The sequence below is a fragment of the Talpa occidentalis genome, unplaced genomic scaffold (genome assembly GCF_014898055.3).
Source record: "Talpa occidentalis isolate TD23 unplaced genomic scaffold, MPIMG_talOcc4v2.1 talOcc4.18, whole genome shotgun sequence".
Lineage (NCBI taxonomy): Eukaryota > Metazoa > Chordata > Mammalia > Eulipotyphla > Talpidae > Talpa > Talpa occidentalis.
The window spans coordinates 5,089,195-5,113,935 of record NW_023601851.1 but is presented as its reverse complement, the minus strand read 5'-3'; the positions used below and the strand labels follow the sequence as shown (position 1 = coordinate 5,113,935).

Genomic DNA, 24,741 nt, shown 5'->3' with positions numbered 1-24,741 from the left:
GGAGACATCATCTGTATAAAAGAGGAAAGTGAAACAAAGTCTTAATTCTTCCAATATTGAAAATAGAATGGGTTATCAATAGAAGATAATAATGTATTTTCTACATAATTATTCCTTCCAGTTCTATGGACACTAAAGTCCTCACCAAGTCTGTTGTTTTATTCAACTCATTTATTATCACCTCATATAAATATGTCATTATTACATTATCCACATGAGTCCTGAAATTTGTTGAAAATTGAAAATTTCAACTGTCCCTAAAAAACTTGAACAAATTAGAATGTCATATCTGTCTAAAAAGTAAAAAACAAAAAGCTCCCCAACAACCCAATCCAGGCCCTTGGCTCCCCCTCCTGCCCAGGTCCCAGCATCTCCGCCCAGCACACCTCCCAGAGGTTGTCCAGGGCACACCCCAGAGGACACGTGACCATGCCCAGCCCCTCCCCACCCTGGAGAGCCTGTCCCTGTGCCTCCAGCACAGCCCTGGTCTGTGGAGGCGCCACAGGGACGGGTGTGCAGGGAGATGGGGTGTGCGGGTCCCTGTTTTCCTGCTCCCCAGGACCCGACACTGTCCTGGAACTGAATGATCAGGTCTCGGCGTCCCCATGCAGTGTGTCCTGATGCCTCCTCTGTCAGATTCCTGCCCCTGTGGCCTCACTGCTTCCTCCTGGTCTGTCCCCACATCTCCTCATCTCCCTGCCTCTGACTTCCCACAGATGAGGACCCAGAGACCACGTTTCCTGCAGAGTCTCCTCCTGGGTCACACCCATAACATGTCCCTCCTGCAGGATGGGCTCGTCCACCCCTGGGTTCCTCCCGGCCCCTCTGTCCCCCTCAGACTCATGCACATCTGTGGAGGGAGGAGGCCGCTCCGGAGATGAGCCGGACGGTCTGTGCATGTGGCTGTCCCTGCCTGTCCCAGGTCCCCGGGTCCCCTGGGTGCAGGTTTGTTCCTGACCCCAGGCCCATGGGTGAGTGGGGACGTCTGGACATGGTGCAGCCCTGCCCGCTCTCCTCTCTCTCCCCAATCTCATCCTCAGCCCCCTCTGTGGGTTGGCGGAGGGGCAGGCCCTGGGGAGGGCAGGATTATTTTCGAGCATATAGTATACAAAATAATTGCAACACATTGGTGGGAATAATTCCAAAAATTTAATAAAAACAAGGAAATAAATCAGGACATGATATGGTCAAAGATGTTTATATATTTTAAGTGATTTAAATACATATTTCAAATAATGAAATATTTTTGACCTATGTCCTTTCCTGTGTCTGTTAAATACTGTGTCTTCTTCATTTTGCTGTCTCACAGCCCTGAACGGTGGAGTTAGGAAATAACCCCAGTTTGCGCCCATAAATACACAGGAGTCTGCACCCATCTTCTCTTCGTGCCAGGGCCACGGCATGGTCATAAATATTGAGTCATATTTATTGAATTGGGGCTGCCGTGGGGGTGCAGGGGTCAGTCCCAGCTCTGTGAGGCTGTCACCTGGCCCTGTAGCACCAGTCCATCCCTGGCCAGGGAGCTGCTCCACACGGCGCAGCAGACCTCTCCTGAGTCCCCGCTGCTCCCCTCAGCAGTGTGTTTCATGGATCCTCCTGTTCCGCTCCCCACTCTGTCTCTAGGGAATCCGCTCACCCCCGCACCTCTGGCCTGTACCCCAGTTCTTGTATGCATAAATAAATAAATCTTAAAAAAAAATTGAATGTCTACTCGACTCTTCTGTCTGCCATCATAATTAAGCTTAAAAAGCATAACATTCTAAGTTTTAACGATAAGTATTATTTTCACCTTCCTCTGGAATTCCTCCATTACAACCTAATTCCATTATTTTTTGTGATTTTTATGGGTTACCCAGAACACACTCTTGTGCTGATGTTAAAATCACAGGCATGGAGCAGTAATTGTCACATATACCATGAATGGAAATCTTTAATTAGATACATGTACTAAAAATCATTATATTTTTGAGTTCTTATATTAAAGGTGAATATATTTTCTCTCACTGAGACTCATCAAGCATGATGAGGAAGTGGGACATTGAGAAACTTGTGCACATCCAGAACATATTAGTTTTAATTATTTATAAGTGAATATTTAATTACTGTTCCTTCTCACATCTAAAATGAAGCTTGAAATCTAAGACCTTTCAAGTCTAAATGATTTCTATACTGAAAACTGCTTAAGAACGGAATACCTGCAGTCTGGGTGCCATGTTGAGTCTGTCATTGTATTCAAGGTTGTCCCCATGGCATGGACAGAGGGTGTCCTGGCCTCTCAGTCCAGGGTCTGGGCTCGTGGGGACGCCTCTGAGCACTCACAGGATGTTCCACCCCATCCTGCGCAGCATCATGGACAGAGCAGGGCCTCAGGGTTGGGCTATTTGAGCTCTGGAGCTGGTGTTCGCATGTTGGACACAGTCCAGATTCCAGCCCTCAGGGACCTTCCTCCAGAGGGAAAGTGTATGTTTACTTGACTGTGTTAATTGGAGCTTCCTGCAGTGCATCTCAGCGAGTAATTATCACACTCGGTGTGTAGATGTGATTTTGTGTCTGGCTCATGCCTCTATGGACGTGAATAGACAAATGCTCATATACAGGTTCCATTCCCCACCTTTCGGGTCCACCGTGGTGGTTACCATCAGTCATAACAGTGCCCTGAATCTCTGCTAGACAGCTGGACAGTCACCGTCACCCCCCGTGTGCCCTTCACAGAGAGGCCCTGGGGATGGGCATGAAGGGGATGCTGGAAGGCCTGAGGTGGGAGGGAAGGGACATGGAGAGAGACAGGAGTGAGCCCAGGGAGGGGGAGTGGGGCAGAAAGACAATGGACGTCCAGCAGAAGTGAGTGATCACTGGGATCACCAGCCCTTCAAAAGAGAAACTTTACTCTTCTCTGAAATTGTGTACCCTGCGGTTCTTTTCCACCACAGCACCTGTAACTCATCACTTAAATTATAACTGTTATTATATTTGAATGATTTTACTTTTATCCTTAACAAAATGGAGTAGAATATTAGGGTTTCTGCTCATGGTGTCATATACTTAGGTTTGCTGCATGACGATGGTGACGTCACACATGGAAACAGGCATTTATCTGTTTGAGTCTATTTTCTATAGGGTGTGGGGCAGGACCTGGCTTCATTCTGCTGCGTGTGTCTGTCTGCTTTTCCCAGCATCATTTCCCATTCCAGTGCCTGCTCTGGCTCCTCTGTCGTAGAGTCACTGCCCAGGTTGATGAGGGTGGATTCCTGGGCCCTCATTGTATTCCAGAGTTCTTCTTGTCTGTTTTTGTCCCAGTACCAGGCTGTTTTAAGTAGTATAACTTTATTGTATGGACTGGAGTCTGGAAGTGTGCTGCCTCCCCCATTCTTCCTCATTTTTGTCAGGATGTTTTGGTTGTTGCATATACATTTCAGTAATGTTTGTTTTATGTCTTTGGAGAATGCTATTGAAGGTCTTATTGGGATTGCATTGAATCTGTAAATTGATTTGGGTCAGATGGGCATTTGGTAATGTTGATTCTTCCAATCCAAGGTCAGGGAATATCTTTCCATTTCTTTGTTTTTTTTTTTTTTTAATTTCTTTTAACAATGCCTTACTCTTTTCTTTTATCTTCACCTCCTTAGTTATTTTTACTCCATGGTACTTAGTTTTGTGATTATAAGTGGGATTGTTTTATTCTCTTCTAGTTCATTTTTTGCATATAAGAAGGCAATTGATTTTTTGTGTGTCAATTTTGTAAGCTTCCAACTACACTAAAGTGACTTATTGATTTAATTTTTTTTTCCCAGTAGAATCTTTAGTGTTCTTAGTGTATATTATGTTGTCTACAACAGTTTTAAATATGTTTATAGTTTAAATTCTTACAACCTTGAAGCAGTGAATATTTTATTAATTTAAAAATTTTAAATGTTACACAAAATTGACAAAATGTAGGCAATTAAATAAATAGGGATAAACACATGTGTAAAGTGTTGTGTGATGTTTTGAGTGCCATTCCTCAACTTTTCCTGGAAATATTAGAATATGGTTTAGTCCTCTAGCCATTATTTTGTTTTTACAATTTTACCTTCCTAAGTTCTGTCATTGGTTCTTAAAAAAAACCTACTCAATATATTTTAGTAAATTTTTAGTGATTATACTGCACGTGAAATTAACAGCTTTCAAGTCACTGTCTTATTTCTGGTGTCCACTGTGCTGAATGTGCTTATGGTAAATGCTGGCAGCACCCACACCAGAGCTTCCAGGAGGGTCTCTACCACATTACGTGTGGTCCTTATCAACAGAAGGTCATGACTACTCAGATTATAAGCACGGATCCAAAGCCTTATTTGTGCTATGAAGACCTCACTCAGTAAGTAAAGGGGCCACAGTTAGGAACTGATCCCATGTGTGACTGCAAGAGTCAGTGACAGGAAAGGGGAAGTGCCTTAGATACTGGAGAGGCTGCCCCAGTGAGAGAACTTCTGCTGATGACTGAGATGAAACCCAACCATTGCCTCTCTCTGCCGGGAGATACAGAAATGGAGAGCAGCAGAAAGATGCTGAAGTTTAATTACCCCAGTACACACAGAATATCAGTACACACAGTACACACACAAATTCAAAGAACATATAAGTGCTAAAAAAAGGCAAAATATAAGGTTATAGAAGTATATGAAGTCATCTTAAATATAATTTAAAAATTAGCATATATTTTAAATTATACAATGGAATTATATGTAATTATAAGAATATAAAGAAGAATATAATGTGACAATTTAAAATGTGTCCAGTAATGGAGTCATGAACTCATTTTCTGTATTACATTTTTGTGAGTACTCCCTTCATCAGTGTCCCCACAGCGGACTTCATGGCTTGGTTCCTCAGACTGTATATGATGGGATTAAAGCTGGGGGGCACCACCGTGTAGAACATAGAAATGATCAGGTCAGAAATGGACGGAGTCTCTGATGTGGGCTTCATATAAGCAAATAATGCAGTGGAGAGAAACAGCACCATAACCAACAGGTGGGGAAAGCGGGTGGAGTAGTCTTTGGCCTTACCTTCTGTGGATGGGATCTTCCTAACAGCAGAGAAGATGTGGACATAGGAAATGATGATGAATATAAAATAGCAGATAGTCAACACTGACGTAATGACAATGGGGACAAGTTCGTTGATTAAATTTCCTGAGCAGGAAAGAGCCAATAACTGGGGGACGTCACAGAAGAACTGATGGACGACATTGAAACCACAGTAGGACAAGGAGAAGGTTCCAGCTGTGTGCATCACAGCAAGTAGACCCCCCACCCAGCCAGGACACAGCTGTCAGCTGCACACACCTGTCCCTTCTCATGATGACCACATAGTGCAGGGGAGTGGCAGATGGCAGCATAGTGGTCAACACTCATCACCATGAGCAGGCTCAGTTTGACACCTGCTGACATAATCATCATAAAGAGCTGAACCACAGAGCCAGGGAACAAGATGGAGCTGCTGTGCCTCAGAGAGTTGACAATGGATTTGGGGACCTTGGCTGAGATGAGGCAGAGGTCTGAGAAGGACAGACTCCTCAGGAAGAAGTACATGGGGGTGTGGAGGTGCCGGTCCAGGGTGGTGAAGAAGACAATGAGCCCGTTCCCCAGCAGGGTGCACAGCTAGACCAGGGAGAAGAGCAGCGGGTGCAAGAATCCCATGGTCCCCTGGGTGGGGAACCCCAGGAGGATGAATTCTGTCACGGCCGTGAGATTGGTCACCTCTGGAGCCATCATCTACATGAAAAAAATAAAGAAGAGGAAAACATTGTCAAATCTACAGTATTGACATAAATTGGATTATAATTCAATCTATTTACCGGTCATTGCTCCTTCTAGTTCCTACGGACTCTAATATCATCATCCAGTGTGATATGGCATTGGGGCATTAAGAAACTAGTGAGGGGCCTCCCCGGTGGCTCAGCGGTTGAGCACTGTGTTGCGAAGCTGCCCACGGCATCTGCGGCACTGGTTCGATCCCCAGCTGCTCCCCGGCCACCAGAGGAGGGTCCCACATGGCGCGCAGACCTCTCCTGCCGCCCGCTGCTCCCCTCAGCAGTGTGCTGCAGTCCTTCTGCCTGCTCTGCTCCCCACTCTGGCTCGGGTGTATTCTCCACCCTCCCGCGCTTCTGACTGTACACAGTGCATGTATAAACAAACAAACAAACAAATAAAAAAAAACATGCCTCTATTAAAAAAAAAAAAGAAACTTGTGAACCTTCAGAATTTATTCATTGTCATTTATAAAACAAATATTTTAATTAATGTTCTTACTTAAAGTACTGATCTTACTCTTTTAAAAAAAGATTTATTTATACAAGAATCGTGGTACAGGCGCCAGATGCGCGGGAGGGTGAGAGGATTCATCAGAGACAGAGTGGGGAACAGAACAGTCCTACTGATGAAATACACTGCTGAAGGGTGCAGTGGGCACACAGGAGAGGTCTGCTGTGCCATGTGGGATCCTCGCTGGTGGGCCAGGATCGAACCAGCGCTGCAAAGGCTACGGATAGATTCACAGCGCTGTGCTCAACTGCCTGTTCCACCAGGAGAGGCCCTCTTATTCAAATCTTAAATGAAGCTTGAAATCTAATAACTTTCAAGTCTGAATGATTTCTATTCTGAAAACTGTTTAAGAACATAATACCTGCGGGCTGGAGGAAAGATCATGCTACCATGTGGAGTCCCTCTCCTGAGGTGGTTCCCATGTCACAGACAGAGGGCATTCCAGCCTCTCACTCCATGGCCAGGGCTCGTGGGGAACCTATGAGCACTCACAAAATGTTCCACCCCGTCCTGAGCTGCCTCATAGACAGAGCAGGGCCCCAGGGCTGGTTTATTTGAGCTCTGGAGCTGGCCTATGTGTGTTGCACACTGTCAAGATTCCAGCCCTCAGGGACCTTCCTTCAGAGGGAAAATGCCATGTTTACTTGACTGTGTTAATTGGAGCGTCCTGCAGTGCATCTCAACGAGTAATTATCACACTCGGTGTGTAGATGTGATGTTGTGTCTGGCTCACGCCTCTATGGATGTGAATAGACAAATCCTCATGTCCAGGTTCCATTCCCCACCTGTCGTGTCCGCCGTGGTGGGCACCATCAGTCATGACAGTGCCCAGAGTCCCTGTCTAGACAGCTGGACAGTTGCCTGTCACCCCCCATGTGCCCTTCACAGAGAGGCCCTGGGGATGGGCATGAGGGGATGTGGAAAGGCCTGAGGTGGGAGGGAAGGGACACGGAGAGAGGCAGGAGGGAGCCCAGGGAGGGGAGTGGGCAGAAAGACCATGGACGTCCAGCAGAAGTGCGTGACCATGAGGGTCACCAGCCCTTCGGGAAGAGAAACTTTACTCGTCTCTGAAATTGTGTATCCCGCGGTTCTTTTCCACCCCAGCCCCCGTCCCTGCACTTACATTAGAATTGTCCTTTTGTTGGGATAATTTGCTTTTAATCTTTAGGAAGTAGTATTTTAGGGTTTCTGCTCATGGTGTCATATGCTTAGGTTTGCTGCATGACGATGGTGCCATCACACATGGAAACAGGTGTTTATCTGCTTGAGTTTACTCTTCTGTAGGGTGTGGGGCAGGACCTGATTCCCTGCTACATGTGTCTGTCTGCTTCTCCCAGCACCATCTCCCCACTTTCCCTGCTCTAGTGACTGTTCTGGCTCCTCAGTCATAGAGTCACTGTCCCTCCTGATGAGGGTGGGTTCCTGGGCCCTCGTTATGTTCTTTTGTTCTGCATGTCTGTTTTTGTCCCAGAACCATGCTGCTTTAACTCATAGCTTTAATGTTAGATTGAAATCTGCATGTTTGCTGCAACCATTTGTCCTCATTTTTGTCAGGATGCTTTGGCTGTTGCATGTACATTTCAGTAATGTTTGTTTCATATCCTTGGAGAATGCCATTGAAGTTCTTATTGGGATTGCATTGAATCTGTAAGTTGCTTTGGAACAGATGGTCATTTGGTAATGTTGATACTTCCAATCCCAGGAAGGAGAATATCTTTCCATTTCTTTGTATTTTCTATTTCTATTAACAATGCCTCACTCTTTTCTTGTATCTTCACCTCCTTTGTTATGTTTACTCCGTGGTACTTAGTCTTGTGATTGTACATCGGATTGTTTTCTTAACTTCTCTTTTAGTTCAATTTTTGCATATAAGAAGGCAATTGATTTTCTTTGTGTGTTGATTTTGTAAGCTTCCAACCACACTGAAGTGGCTTATTGTTTTAATCTGTTTTTCCAGTGGGGTCTTTGTTTTCTTTGTGTATATCGTGTTGTCCACAACAGTATTAATTGTGCTGAAATGTTTAAATGCATACAGTCTACAGACAGTTAATGTTTTATTATTTTAAAAATTTAATTATGTTACACAAAAGTGACAAAATGTAGGCAATGAATAGTCTCAGTATATGTTCATAATAGTCTGATTCAGCTTCTTCATTCAGTAAGTGCATTGAATTCTCATTATATACCATAACCTTATTCTGTTTATATCCCATAACTTCTATTGACCAGTAAACTAGGAGAGTATCAAGAATTAATATTATGAAAGTTATTTATCATCAGGAAAAATTACAATGCCAATGATTAAAAAAAAAAAAGCAGCACACATTGTTAACCCAAAACTTCAAACATCGAGATGTTGCCACTTTTAAGCATTCCTGGCTGCCTCCAAACTGACATTGTGCCCACATGGGCCTCACCTGGCTAAAGGCAAGGTCAGCCTGAATAGCACCCTCAGAGAGTGAATGCGTGAGAATGAGTTAAATGTCTGATATCCAATTGGAGCTACATTTTATCATAATATATTTTGGCCTGAAATTTTCAAACATTGGACATCACAGATGGGACAGCAAAGGTGGAGATGCAGTCAGCAGAGAGGAGCTGAGGTCAGACAGCAAGTGACAATCATGGGGCCACTTCATTTCCCCATTTTAAATCTCCTTCAAATTCTTTGTCTTTACGTCTACACTAAATGATAGTGTTATTTATGATATGTGAGTCTGATGAGTTTTCTCATTTGACCTACTCCCCATGGAATCACAAACACTCTGAGATCCCATAATAATGTGGCCAAAAGGACGTTATCCTCAAATTCCCAGAAATTCTAGGTAAATAAATATATGGGGATAAACACACGAGGAATGTGTGGTGTGATGTTGTGGGTGCCCTTCCTCCACTATTTCTGGAAATATTAGAATATTGTATAGTATACTAGCAATTATTTGTGTGCCATCCACCGATGGCCAGGTCAAGGCCATTTTTTTTTGTTTGTTTAGCATTTAAGCTTCCTAAGTTCCTTTATGGTTTCCTGAAAAACCCTTCCCACTGTATCTTAGTAAATTTTTAGTAATTATACTGCACATGAAAGTAACAGCTTTCATAGTCACTGTCTTATTTCTGGTGTTCACCGTGCACTGAGTGTGTTTACAGTAAATGCCAATGACATCCATCCACACATGAGCTTCCACAAGGGTCTCTACCCCATCATGTGTGAAACTTGTCCACAGAAGGATGTGACCACTCAGTTTCCAACTTGAACCCTAAGGCCTTATTTATGCTATAAAGGCCACACTCAGCATGTAAAGGGGCCTCTGTCCTCCCCGTGGCCCTGGTCCCACAGGTGACTGAGAGGGTCAGTGACATGAAAGGGGAAGCGCCTTAGAGACTGGGGAGGCTGCCCCAGTGAGAGAAATTCTGACAACTGAGGTGAAACCCAAACATCACCTCTCTCGTGCGGGAGCACAGAAATGGAGAACAGCAGACAGATGCTGAAGTTCAGTGATCTTCATTGTACAGGAATATCAAAGTGCAACTAAGTGTTAAAAAAAGAACAATAAATGGTAATAGAGTAAATGAGCAGCAGAATATATGAAGTCATCATAAATATATTTTAAAAATGAGCATATATTTGTAAATTGTACAATGGAATTATATGAAAATATAAGAATATAAAGGGTACAATATGTGAAAATTTAAAATAAGTGTCTCATAATTGAGTTATGAAGTCATCTTCCCCATTATATTTTGCCGAGTCTCCCCTTCATCAGTCTCCCCACAGCCGTCTTCATAGCTTGGTTCCTCAGACTGTATATGATGGTATTAAAGGTGGGGGGCACCACCGTGTAGAACATAGAAATGACCAGGTCAGACATGGACGGGGTCCCTGATGTTGGCTACAGATAATCAAAGCATCCAGTGGAGAGAAACAGCACCACGACCAGCAGTTGGGGAAGGCAGGTGGAGTAGACTTTGGCCTTCCCTTCTGTGGATGGGATCTTCCTGACAGCAGAGAAGATGTGCACATAGGAAATGATAATGAAAATAAAACAAGAGGAATCCATCACCGCACTAATGAGAAGGGGGACAAGTTTGTTCATTAAGTTTCCTGAGTAGGAAATAGCCAATAACTGGGGGACATCACAGAAGAACTGGTGGACCACGTTGGACCCACAGTAGGACAAGTAGTGGGTTCCAGCTGTATGCATCTCCCCACCCTAGAGAGCCTGTCCCTGCTCCTCCAGCACAGAACTTATCTGCGGAGGCCCCACAGGGATGGGTATGCAGGGAGATGGGGTGTGCGGGTCACCATTTTCCTGCTCCCCAGGACCCGACACACTCCTGGAACTGAATGATCTGGGCTCAGCGTTCCTTTGTGGCGTGTCCTGATGCCTCCTCTGTCAGATTCCTGCCCCTGTGGCCTCACTGCTGCCTCCTGGTCCGTCCCCTCGTCTCCTCATCTCCCTGCCCCTGACTCCCCACATCTGAGGACCCAGAGACCACGTTTCCTGCAGAGTCTCCTCCTGGGTCACACCCACACGTCCCTCCTGAAGGATGGGCTCGTCCACCCCCGGGTCCCTCCCGGCCCCTCTGTCCCCCTCAGACTCATGCACGTCTGTGCAGAGAGGAGGCCCCTCCAGGGCCGAGCCGGACATTCTGTGCGTGTGGCTGTCCCTGCCAGTCCCAGGGACCCAAGTCCCCCAGGTGCAGGTTTGTTTGTCAACCCAGGCCAGTGCATGAGTGGTGACGTCTGGACACGGGGCAGCCCTGCCCACTCCCCTCCCCCTCCCCAGTCTCATCCCCACCCCTTTTGTGGGGTAACGGATGGGAGGCCCTGGGGAGGCAGGATCTTTAGGAGATTGTGCTGCTATAGAATTATTGTACGAGACTAGAGGAACAGTTTTTGCTAATTTAATTGAAACAAGAAAATAAATGCAGAACCTGCTGTTTTGTACCCTCTTTCAAAACCTTTTCAGTGACTTAAAATAATTTTTATATTGATATAATTACATCTTACATAGCTGTGTTGCTGTGTGTAGTTAAATAAAATGTTCACATCCATGATAGACTGATTACACGTATCTATGAATTTAGCATGAAGGAAAACAAGATCAATATTTATCGCCTTAAAAATTTATGAATATCTCAATCCCGATTGTGTCATATTCTGGGGATGAACATGTGAAGCTTTCCCTTTTAAACTACTAGTGTGAATTTTAACTTCCTCTTAAGATTCTTCCTCACTGTTCCTAAGTAGCTTTCGTACGTGTGATATTTAACTTGTGATGCTCTTTCATCTCAGTGTTCTCAGTGCCGAAAAACATGGCAATGAACAATAATTGTCAGATAGACCATAATTAAAATATTAAAGGATCACAGATATATTAGAAACCATAAGCTGCAGAACGTTTTTAATAGAAGAAAAAAAATTCTCCCTTTCAAACTCATCCCAGAATATACGGCACTGTGACATTGAACTGTGTAGTTTTAATTATTCACTTTCATTTATAAGGTGACTATTTTAACTACTGTTCTTCTGAAATACAAAATGCATTTTAAAATGACACTTCATTGTAAAAGTTACCTCAAAAGAGAAAAAATAAAATTCCCTTTTGTAGGACAACAAAGTAAGGTCAGCTGTTCACAGTGAAAGCCTGACCCTGAGATGCAGTTCAATGGAATATATACTGAACAGAAAACATTTAATTACAAGGGGAACTTCCCCACCTGACCGGACCCGCACGTCCAGGCTGGCGGTGCCCGCGGCCCAGCAGCGGCTCCCACGAAGCTCGCCCTCCGGAGCCGGGAGGAGACTTGAACCCCAGACGGCTGGTCCCACGGCCCCCGCAGCGCTGCCTCCGCCTTCTGGTCCCGCCTCTGCTCACCTACTCCGCAGATGGCCCGCAGGGCGTGCACTCTCCCCCAGCCGCCCCCGGGCCCTGACATGTCCATGCCCTCCACAGGGACCTCACCAGGCCCAGGTGTCCTGTGCCCAGGGGTTCTTGGCGGCACCGGGGTAATGAGCCGCCCGACTCAGGGAGCGTCAGGGGGCCCGGGAGGCTCCACAGGCAGGACCTGGTCCCCCTTCGGCCCCATCACCCCTGACCCCACAGGGACCGGGTGGCCCCGTAGTCAGAGCCACGGATGAGCCCAGCCACAGGGATCTGGAAAGTCGCCGCCACCCGGTGCACCTTTCTGGGCCCGGCAGGTGGGGACGGGCATGTGGAGGCGGAGGGGGAGGGGAGAGGAAAACCAGGACAAAGTCCCCCAGGAGCGAGCTGGGGAAGCACCTGGATCTTCTGACACGGGAATTTGTTCACGTCTCTCAGAATTGTTTTACTCAAAAAGGCCATTTTCTCTCAGCGCCTGTGACTCTCTCCTCACATTTGAACTGTTGTCGTGTGTGAGGGGGAGAGGCTGTCCTGAGCAGACCCATGTGGGCTGTGTGGACACTAGCCCAGGCCATCAAGACAGCGGGAACTTCAAATCCCAGGATCCCCAAAGGGAAGTCGCGAGGACCTGAGGGCCAAGTCAGGCAGCCATTGTCTCTGTCTGTAAATAACACCAGCCCTGTGAGTGGGGTCTGGGGGACACACTTGGCTCCTGCTCTCGGCCAGGCGGGTTTGGTCTTGGGGATCATTCGGGATTCCAGGTCAGCAGAACGGGTAGGACGCATGTAAGACTTTGGATCCCTCATTTCTCCCTGAGTGCTCCATGTCCTCATCCCCTTCCCTTGTCAATCAACCTTCGTTAACTGTGCTGTGTGCCTGCAGTGTGGCCCTTTGAAGTGAACAGGTGAGGACCCACAGTCACACAACCTGTTTCAGATCAGGGGTGTCCTGTGACAGTGTGTGAGGGAAGCTTGTGTTTACCTTCCAATGTGGGTCAGTCCCGCGGTGGCGCTGCCTGGCGAGTCCGCAGGGTGGTCTATGTCTCAGGCTCTGACACAGCAGATTGGGGGACCCTCTCCCAGCTGTGGGTTCCCCCTGCACACTCACAGGCCCGACCAGATCAGGCACAGACACCAAGGAGTGGGGTATTGGTGGTGGACACCGGGGATGGACAGTCCCAGGCCCTGTGTGCTGTCCCACCTGTGTCCGTAAGGACCTAAGCCCACAGCTGCCCAGCGAGATGGTGCTGCCCTGAGGGAGGCGGAGCTGGAGGCCAGGTTTGGGCAGGGTTGGTGGCCCATCCAGGCTTGAGGGTGCACATGGGCACTTACTCGAGGCCCTGCAGTAGCCCTGGTTCCTGGACCCCCTGATGGCCTGTCACCCCCTTCTGGGCTTGCCCACCCTGAGTCCATGTGCCAGCCAACGCTTCCCGAGGGGCATGCAGCTGCACCCGTGGCGGGGCTGGGGTCGGCCTGGGCCCCACTCAGACCAGCGTGGGATGCAGCGTCATCCCAGCCCTGTGCCCACTGCCAGCCGGAGGGCAGCTGCGCTGAGTCTGTGAGGCTGACACTGGGCCTGCCTGACCTGCATCCAGATCTGCCCAGACCTTTCTCTCCTTTCCCTGAAACCTCAGCCAGTGGCACCAGAATCCCCAGGACCAGCTCCCCAGGGGGGAAAGGGTGGGCTTCTCAGGTGGGCCCAGGACTGTTGGAGAAGCCAGAGCCCAAGCCGCCATCACTCCACCAGGTGTGATGATGCCCCTGGGGTTTGGGCAAAGGGTAGAGCTTGGCCCCGACAGGACACTTGCTCACTGCCCTGGCTGGGCCCAGCTGCCCATGGGAGGGGCAGCTCCCTCCTGGAGGACCCTGAGTCTGTGGGGTCACAAGCTGCCCCACTGCTCACTGGAGACAGGCAGATGGAGACAAGGAGACACCCCTCACCCAGGACAACGGCCATGTCCCAGGGGCCCAGAGGCACTAGAGGGTGTGGAGAAAGGGCCCCGTCGCACTGCTGGGGGACAGAGAGAGTGAAATTCCATGAGAGCAACCTGCCTTTGCTTACAAAATCCAGGACAGATTCCAGCAGCAGGTCACACGCGGGCACGGGCAGAGCAGGATTCTCCATGAACCCACAGCTCTACGATCATCACGGCGGCATCATTCACAGCATCCCACTCGGCCCACGGGACAAGGACCAGATGGTGGTGCATCCACACCAAGCGGGACATGGACAGGGCGAGGGCAGCGCTCCGCAGAAGGAGGGGGTTTGAGAAATGCAGGCAGCAAAGCAGGTCAGACATGGACACAAACACTGGGCGGCAGAGAACAGGCATTTGAGTGGGGAAACACTTGAAAAGTCTTGGGAAACAACATCCTGAGGGCTCTGAAAAGGTGGGGAGGGGCTGGGGACAAAGGAGGGGCTGGTGTCCCTGTGACAGACACCTGTGAGTGTCTGGTTGGAGGTCACGGGCGTGCATTTGTAGATGCTCTGTGTGGCTGAGGGAAAGAAGGGCGAGCTTTACTTGTTGGTGTAACGGCCCTTCATGAGTCTCCCCACAGCCGACTTCATGGCTTGGTTCCTCAGACTGTATATGACGGGATTAAAGGTGGGGGGCACCACCGTGTAGAACATAGAAATGACCAGGTCAGACATGGACGGGGTCCCTGAGGTCGGCTTCAGATAAGCAAAGAATGCAGTGGAGACAAACAGCACCACAACCAGCAGGTGGGGAAGGCAGGCGGAGTAGGCCTTGGCCTTCCCTTCTGTGGATGGGATCTTCCTGACAGCAGAGAAGATGTGGACATAGGAAATGACGATGAAAATAAAGCAGCTCATATCCAATGTCACACTAATGAAAATGGGGACAAGTTCGTTGATTAAATTTCCTGAGCAGGAAATAGCCAGTAACTGGGGGACATCACAAAAGAACTGGTGGACCACATTGGACACGCAGTAGGACAAGGAGAAGGTTCCAGCTGTGTTCATCACAGCATAGAGACCCCCACCCAGCCAGGACACAGCTGTCAGCTGCACACACCTGTCCCTGCTCATGATGACGTCATAGTGCAGGGGGTGGCAGATGGCAGCATAGTGGTCAAGGCTCATCACCGTGAGCAGGGTCAGCTCTGTAGCTCCTGAAACAAACAGCATGAAGACCTGGAGGACACAGCCCGGGAAGGAGATGGAGCTGCTGTGCTTCAGAGAGTTGGCAATTGACTTGGGGACTGTGGCTGAGATGAGGCAGAGGTCCGAGAAGGAAAGACTCCTCAGGAAGAAGTACATGGGGGTGTGGAGGTGCCGGTCCAGGGTGGTGATGAGGACGATGAGCCCGTTCCCCAGCAGGGCGCACAGGTAGACCAGGGAGAAGAGTAGTGGGTACAGGAAGCCCATGGTCCCCTGGGTGGGGAACCCCAGGAGGATGAATTCTGTCACAGCCGTGAGATTGGTCGCCCCTGGAGCCATCATCTGTGTAAAAATATCGAGCAGAATATAACATGAGTGAAGCCTTCCAGTCTGAGTGTAGATGACATCTACAAGGACAGTCACAGGTGTGCCCCAGAGGTCACTCTCAAGGTGTGGATTGGAGGAGACCCATGTGTCTCACTCTCTGTTGAGCCTTCTATGTTCAGCTCCAGAAACACGCCTTTATCACACAGGACCTGGGATCAGGAAGGAGGAACATTTCAGCTGATCATAGGATTCTGCTCTGGTTGATCTCATAGCCTGAATGATTGCCCCTTCCTACAGGCCCAGGCTGGTGGCTTCCCCTCCTGCCCAGGCCCCAGTGTCTCCATCCAGCACACATCCCAGAGGTTGTCCAGGGCACAGACCCAGAGGACTCGTGACCATGCCCAGCCCCTCCCCACCCTGGAGAGCCTGTCCCTACTCCTCCACCACAGCCCTGGTCTGGGGAGGCCCCATAGAGACTGGTGTGCGGGGAGATGGGGTGTGCGGGTCCCTGTTTTCCTGCTCCCCAGGACCCGACACTGTCCTGGAACTGAATGATCTGGGCTCGGCGTCCCCGTGCAGTGTGTCCTGATGCCTCCTCTGTCAGATTCCTGCCCCTGTGGCCTCACTGCTGCCTCCTGGTATGTCCCCTCGTCTCCTCATCTCCCTGCCCCTAGCCCCCACATCTGAGGACCCAGGGACCACGTTTGTGCAGAGTCTCCTCCTGGGTCACACCCACATGTCCCTCCTACAGGATGGGCTTGTCTACCCCGGCTCCCTCCCTGTCCCCTCTGTCCCCCTCAGACTCATGCATGTCTGTGCAGGGAGGAGGCCGCTCCGGAGCTGATCCAGACGGTCTGTGCGTGTGGCTGTCCCTGCCGGTCCCAGGGCCCCGTGTTCCCCGCGTGTGTGTTTGTTCCTGCCCCCAGGCCCGTGCGTGAGCGTGGACGTCTGGACATGGGGCAGCCCTGCCCACTCTCCCCCTCCCAATCTGGTCCTCTCCCCCCTCTGTGGGGTGATGGAGGGGCAGGCCCTGGGGAGGCAGGATTATTTGGAGAATGTGTTGATATGAAATAACTGTAAGAAGTTAGAGAAACAAGTCAGCTTTTATAATTAAAACAGGAAAAAATAATCTCAGAACCTTCTGTAACCTACATAAAAACTTTTCCAGTGATTTAGATACTTATTTATATTGACAAAATAAGGTTTTACATAGCTCTGTTGCTGTTTTGAGTTAAAATACAACATGATTAGTTCCAAATTGGATATCCACATGTGTATGTCTTCATAGATCATGGGAAAGGACATGAATTTCTGTCCGATTTTCTTAATTGTTGTAATATTTTGTGATCAATATGTGTAGCTTTCCCTTCTATTTTTTTTTTTAATAGAGGCATGTTTTATTTATTTGTTTGTTTGTTTATTTGTTTGTTTATACATGCACTGGGTACAGTCAGAAGCGCGAGAGGGTGAGAGAATTCACCAGAGCCAGAGCAGGGAGCAGAGCAGGCAGAAGGACAGAAGTACACTGCTGAGGGGAGCAGCGGGCGGCAGGAGAGGTCTGCGCGCCATATGGGACCCTCCTCTGGTGGCCGGGGAGCAGCCGGGGATTGAACCGGCGCCGCAGAGGCCGCGGGCAGCTTTGCAACCCAGTGCTCAACCGCTGCGCCACCAGGGAGCCCAGCTTTCCCTTCTAAACAATTGTATTATTTTAAATTTCTCTTGAGTTTCTTCTTTACTGCTTCCTAAATGTGTCCATTAAGTTGATTTCATTTCACATTTATATAGTTTCAACTCAGTTTTCAAACTGCTGACATTATGTTTTTTATTCTATAGTTGCTGTAGATACAATAAATCAGAATGTTATAAATGATGAATGCAGTGATGATCATAATATGTGGAACACCATAAAGTAAAAAATGTATTTTTTATGGTGTTCCATAAAGTAAAAAATGTATTTTCTCTGTTAGAAGCTCATCCCCACACAACAGGGCATTCGGAAACTGAACTATTTGTCTGTGTTTGTGATTTATTTGTTTTCATATATAAGATGAATATTTTAACTGCAGTGCTTTTGAAATACAAATGCATTTTGAAACGATACTGTGTGGTAAAAATATGTTACCTCAATAAAGAAAATAAAGTCACCTTTGGAAACAATAACATAAGTATTTCTTGTTGAAATACTAACACTTTGATGTACAGGGTTAAATGAAATATGTCGGTAATTTAAAAATTAAAAATTTGAAAAACTTACTTTTTAAAAAATGTTGGATGGCCTTCCCTGGTGGTGCAGGAAGTTGAGCGCCACACTGTGAAACTGTCCGCAGCCTCTGCAGTGCCTGTTAGATCCCGGCTGGCTGGGGAGGGTCCCACATGGTGCGCAGACCTCTCCTGTCATGCCCCTGCCCACTGCTCCCCTCAGCAGTGTATTTTGTCGATTTGCCTGTTCTGCTCCCCACTCTGTCTCTGGTGAATTCTCTCATCCTCTTGCACATCTGGCCTGTACCCCAGTTCTTATATAAATAAATAAATCTTTAAAATATAAAAAATAAAAAAAAATATTAGACAGGCACGTCCAGTCTGGCATGACGCGCCCTCTGGCCCAGAAGTTGCTTCCCACAAAACTCTCGCCCTCACAGACAGGAGGAAACGCAAACCTCTCTTGATGGCCCCAGTCACCCGCTGCCCTCTGCTGTGCTGCCTCTGACGTCTGGGGTCCAGGCCTCCAGCTCACTGACTCTGCAGATAGGTTGTAGGGCTCGCTGTCTCATCCCCCACTCTCCCCAGGCCCTGGCGTGTTCACACTACCCTTCCTCAGGGACCTCACCCAAAGGGGACCGGATGACCCTCATCTCTGTGGACTTCAGTGGCATCCCCGGTAATGAGCCTCCAGAGTCAGTGGCCCATTCAGGGGTCCCAGGAGACTCTGCTACCAGGACCTGGTTGCCTCTCAGGCCCATCACCTCCCCTGACTGCCGTGGGGACCTGGGTGTGGCCCTGTCATTAGAGCCATGGATGAGCCCCATCCACAGGGAGATGGAAAGTCACTGTCACCTCCTGTGCCCCCTCCTGCGGGCCTGGGAGGTGGGTGGGGTACGGGCCAGGTAGAAGGTAAAGTAAAGGTAGGAAGGAACTAAGGAGCAAGGCGAGAGGAGGGAGGGAGACAAAGGGCAGGGAAGGAAGAAAAGTGAATCTGATTTAAATGAAGAGGGAAATAAAACTGGGTCTTGTGAACTGCAGCCATCCCTCTGCACATCACAGGTGGGGACCCGAGGACAGTGCCCCCCCGCACTGCCTCTCTCTGGGCCCTTCCAGCTGTGCCCTCCATCACAAGCCATGTTCCCCGTCCGTCCCCCAGCGGACGGGTTCTTTGGCACCTGACACTTACTCAACATTGACCGGGCATCACCCCTGGGTGATTTGAAGAGGCCCACTGTCCTCTTCAGCATCCCTTTCGGCTGTTTCTCAACCGCTCAGGACTTCCTGACCTTGTCACCAGTGGTTGGCCTTCTCCGTGTTGGCTTCCTGATGCATCTCCTGCCTGGCTGCAGAGACCTGGCGAGGACCAAGCTCTGCCAGCCCTGGGTTGCTGTCATGTTGGCCCTGCCCACACTCTCAGTCATCCCAAGGGCTCACTGCCACGCCAGGCTGAGCGGACGACAGCTCCTGAAATAGGCTACAATAGGCCAGCAAGGCCCAGCAGCCATCCTTGGATCTTCATGTCCCGAAGTCTGCAGATGACCCTCTCCCCCCAGGTTCCATAATCAGCCATCAATGTGCCCAAGCCGCTACCTTGGCAGGATTGTTTCTTGGGGTCATCGGTGTGATCTTTGTCACTGGGGAGCTCCAAATGATGGGTGGGGCCTCGTTTTCCCTGTCAAGTCTGCAGCTTCAGGGGTAGTGGGCAGGTGCTCTTCAGGCTGTCGCCTCCTCCCCCAAGGATTTTTATTTATTCATTTACTTATACAAGCACTGGGTACAGTCAGAAGCGCGGGAGGGTGAGAGAACTCACCAGAGCCAGAGCAGGGAGCAGAACAGGCAGACTGTCGAAGTACACTGCTGAGGGGAGCAGCGGGTAAGACAGGAGAGATCCACAGTGCCATGTGGGACCCTCGGTAGACGTCTGGGATAAAACCGGCTCTGCTTCACAGCAGGCTCTCAACTGCCTGCGCCACCAGGGAGGCTTGATAATAAAATTCTAATTTCAACTTTAGTTTAGTTTTTATCACAATTTAATTTATTATTTTTTAAAGATTTATTTATTTATTCAAGCACGGGGTACAGTCAGAAGCACGGGAGGGTGAGAGAATTCACCAGAGCCAGAGTGGGAAGCAGAACAGGCAGATGGATGAAGTACACTGCTGAGGGAAGCAGCAGGCAGCAGGAGAGGTCTGCGCGCCATGTGGGATACTCGCCGGTGGCCGGGGATCGAACCGGTGCTGCAGAAACTGTGGGTAGTTTTGTAACGGAGCACTCAACTGCTGCGCCACTGGGAGGCCCTTAATTTAATTTTTTTGATACTTAATACACACTGACACATTGTGCTGATGCCTAAATCACAATTATGAAGCATCATATATCACATATCAAAATCTGATGCTACTGAAATTCATAATATTTGGAAAAGTTACATTAAAAAAAAAAAAAACATTATTTTCTCCCATTGCAATTCATTCCAGAATATGGAATTGTGGAAATCAGCAACTCATGCATCTTTAGAAATGGAAAAAAAAATAAATTTCGAATGGATTCTCCTCTATAAACAGCTGGTAGCAGATACCTTCAGTCTGGGGGGAAAGTTCCCGTTGCCATGTTAAGTCTCTGTCCTGAGGTGGTCCCCATGGTGAGGACAGAGGGCGTCCCGGCCTCTCACTCCATGGTCGGGGCTCATGGGGAGCCTCTGAGCACTCACAAGATGTTGCACCCTGTCCTGCGCCGCCTCATGGACAGAGCAGGGCCTCAGGGCTGGGCTATTTGAGCTCTGGAGCTGGTGTCCGCGTGTAGGACACTGTCCAGATTCCAGCCCTCAGGGACGTTTCTCCCGAGGGACAAGTGCCCTCTTTGAGTTGACCGTGTTAATGGGCATCATCCTGTACCACATCTCAGTGAGCAATTCCTGCACTGAGGGTGCCAGAGGCAATTTTGTTAGTTGTTCACACCTGTGTGGACAGGACTGCGGTTCCTCCTCCTCCAGGCTCCATCACCCTCCACTGACCGGTTATAGGGGACCAGGGTATGGGCCTCAGGATGAGCCACTTCCAAAGGGCGCTGGAAAGTCAAGTCACCCACTGTGTGCCCTCCGTGGGGAGACCTGAGAGAGGGGTGTGAGGGGGATGGGGAAATGTGGAGGCAGGAGGGGGAGGGAGAGGAGGAAAACCAAGAAAAATGTGAATTTGTTCATGTTACTAAATAATTTTATTTATTTATTTAAATTAGAGGCCATTCATTTATTACAAGCACTGGGTACAGTGCAAGTAGTAAACTGCTGTGCCATGTGGGACGGGGAGCAGCCGGGGATGAAGCTTCAGTGCTCGTAATTTTATTTAAATTCCACTTTATTCTCTGCAAGTATAAATGTGATACAACCTGAATCCTCGTGTTTTATTAAATCTGTGTTTCTGTTACAATTCAGGCGAGTCCCGAGGGGCTGCTGTCTTTGGCTTGTCCACTTCCTGGTCTGTGTCTTGGGCTCTGAGACAGCAGTGGGGGGACCCTCTCCCAGGGGTGTCCCCCGTGTGCTCACACCCAGCGGGGCAGGGTGCACGGACAAGGGTCTATTTGGGAGGGAGATGGGGCAGTCCTGGGCCACATGCACCGTTCTGCCCCGGCCCCGCGTCCACCCACCCCGCCGGCCAGCGGCTGCCGTGCAGGCGCCGGCGTCTCGCCCGATGGAGCCCAGAAGCGGGCGCTGCCCCAGGCGCACGGGCAGCTCCGGCCAGTGGTCGTGGTCACGCCCGGTCACCGCGCGGCCGGGCGCACGGGTCAGGGGCGCTCATGCGGGGTCCCTCTTGGCCCGGGGCGGCATCAGAGCTGGAGTGTCCCCCGCTCCGGGGTCCAGACAGCGCCCCACTCTGAGGCGCGGGCCGGGCCTCGGGCCGCCTCGGCCAGCGGGGACACAGGACAGGACCGAGCCCGTGCCTGGACGGGCGTTGGCTTCTCCGCCTTCCCTTGTGGCGCCCGGGGTGCCTCTTCCCCTCAGCATCCGTGTCCTGGTCCCGGCCCGGGGCGCGCGGTCCCCCCTCTCCTCAGAGCCTGGCCCTGCTCTCCTCGCGGAGCCAGCTCCCGCCTCAGGCCCCGCCCCGCCCCCTCCCGGGCTCCACCCCTCAGCCGCCGGGGCGGAGCCTCTAGGGCTGCCCCTCCCCTGAGCCCTGTGGGACCACGTCGCAACCCTGCGTCTGATTGGTCCACGCCCCGCCCCGGAAGTGCGGCTCTCCATAAAAGGGCCCTGAGGCGCTGTGGCCAGAGCAGCTCATGGTGGAGCCCAGGAGAGGCCGCGCCCCCGCCCCCAAACGGGCGGCTCCGGGAGGGGGTTCAGGGGTGCCGGATGCCCCCTGACACCCTGGGTCCTGCCCGACCTGCCGGCGCCCGGGCCCAGCTCAGAGCCTGGACCTGCCTCAGCTGGTCCCACTGCCTGCAGACCCCGGCCCTGCCCCCCTCTCCTCAGGGGAGTGTCCACTGGCCCCAGCCTTATCTCCTCGAGGAGAGTCCACCGGCCCAACCCTCCCTTCCCCCCCCCACCAGGGCCCACGACCCGACCCCCGCGCCAGGACCAGGCTGGCTGCGGCCCCAAGGCCACTGTCACTCGCTGTCCTCATCTGTCCACTCGCCCGGTGCCGCCCAAGCTCAAGGCCGACTCAGGCTCCATGTCTGACTGAGTCAGAGCTGCCGCGTGTCCACTGCCCGGGCCATCATGGCCAGTTTGTTCCCAGAACCGCCGCCTCAGTGGGGGGAGGGCAGGGCAGCGGGTCCCTCCCCCTGCGGCTCCACTGGTCATTTGTGGCTGTTGCGCCTCAGAGACTTTTTATGTAGCAATGTACTTCCTGGATCGTGGACTGGACCAATCAGGTGAAAGCCATGAGCTGATTGGTGCTCAATGGTCTAATCAGACATTTGCTACCAGGGCCCGCCTCTCACCAGAGGTGAGTCTTGGCAGTTGCTCCTCACAGCCCTTTCCCGTGAAGTGCACTTCCTGGGTAGTGGAATGGACCAATCAGTGCTAGGGGCTGATGGGTAATTGGGCCAATCAGCCACAGGATTGAAAATGGTCCAATCAGACTTGTGGGCTGGGCAGCCTGAGAGAATATAAGCCAGGGTCCATGCTGCTGCACTGGAGACACCACCAGCAGGGGACAGGGAAGGCGAAGTGGGCACGACGCCAGCCTCTGCAGAAAAGAAGCTGGTTCCAGCCTCCCGAGAACATCAGCGTCTGCACGCGGCCCCCAGGAGGGGGAGAAGCTGAAGGACTTGGCCACGTGGCCACAGGGCCTCGCCTGTCTCTGACATTGCCCGAAAGGGGCCCCAGAGGTCCAGGCCGGGGTCTGTGGTGCCGCCGCTCGCCCGGCGCTGTGGACACCAGGCCTCCGGCAGAGACCCGGCCTCCGTGGACCAAGGGTGACCGTCACCACCGGCCGGTGCCCCGCGGCCCTCCCGGTGACGGCGGTGACCACCACGTGTGCTGTGGGGTGAGCAGCCGCCGGGTGTGGCCCGTGCGCTCTCGGTTTCCCTGTGTGAGAGACGGACTCCGTGCTGGCGTCCCGGGCCCTGAGGCGCCCGCAGTGTGCGTGGGGGAGCCCCACGGACAGTGACTGTCCCCTCGACCAGCACTGCCCTTTGGGAGGCTCCAGCCCGCGGGCCCTGCTGTAGGGTGTCGTGTAGCTCCAGCTCTTGGTTTTGGGTTTTGGCCTCTTGGGGCTTTGCTGTGGCTTTCAGGCCCCGGAGCCCGGGCAGGGGGCGGCTGTTCCGTCGTCCATCCGGCCTCCTGCCCGGGGCCCTTTTGTAGCCCTCTCTGCCCGTGTCACCCTCAGGGAGGCTCGGGAGGGCCCCTGCACGGGAGGGCTCATCACTGGAACCTGTAGCAGATGTTTGAAAAGGTCAGATACCAAAGAGAATCACTCAGGCACTGTGTTTCAACAAATGAATAAGTATTGGTTCCTATTCCAAAGGAAGTGAAGACACATACAAGAAACATAATGTAAACCCAGACAGCAGAACGGCGTGGGCTCCGAGTACATACATGGGCCGCACAGCACTTGTCAATATTAGGTTTTATTACTGATACCAGGACATTCTCATCCTTCTGAAATGAGAGGCACAAACTTTGACAAAAATTCATTCAGCAGCAGAGTGCTCTCCAGTAGCGTGAATGTGAACTAAGAATGACATAAAGTAAGACAAAAGACACATTTTCAAAAATTTACAAAAATGCTTATATGGCCTTTGTCTAGAAAACGGAGACATTCTGCCAAGAGGAAGTTTCAGGGACACGATGGGGACCCCTGCCTGCACACTCAAGAACGGGACTGTGGAGGCCAGAACGAGGGTGAGGGACGTGCTCTGATGGGCAGTCTCAGAACCTGCAGCTACAGGAGACAGGGATGGAGACAAGGAGACTCCCCTCATCCTGGATAACAGCCATGTCACAGGGACTCACAACATTGGATGGTGTGAAGAAAGGGCCCCTTCACGCTGCTGGGGGGACAGAGACAGAGAAGCTACACAACCATGTTGGCTTAAATAATCCAGGATGGACTCCAGCAGCAGGTCACACGTGGGCACGGGGAGAGCAGGACTCTTTGCGGACCCACGGCTCTGTGATCATCACGGCGGCATCATCCCCAGCATCCCTACTCAGTCCATGGGACTGGTGGCGCATCCACACCTGGGCGGGCACTGGCAGGGAGAGGGCAGAGTCCCATGAAAGGAGGGGGTTTAAGAAATACACGCAGAAAAGCAGGTCAAAAACGTGGACACAAACAATAATGATGATAGGTAGAATATTTCTTACTAAATTTCCTGAGCAGGAAATAAAAAAATAACAGAGGGACATCACAGAAGAACTGGTGGAACACGTTGGACCCACAGTAGGACAAAGAGAAGGTTCCAGC

The 24,741-nt window shown here is 50.5% G+C and overlaps 1 protein-coding gene across 1 annotated transcript; it reads right to left on the bottom strand.

Annotated features, from left to right (window-relative positions):
- Nucleotides 1-14,704: 14,704 nt before the first annotated feature.
- Nucleotides 14,705-15,625, bottom strand: LOC119250770 (olfactory receptor 14A16-like; the record flags this gene model as incomplete). Its single annotated transcript, XM_037518384.2, has 1 exon — nucleotides 14,705-15,625. A coding segment is annotated over one exon (921 nt), but the record flags the coding sequence as incomplete, so codon positions are not given.
- Between the last annotated feature and the right edge of the window lie 9,116 nt (nucleotides 15,626-24,741).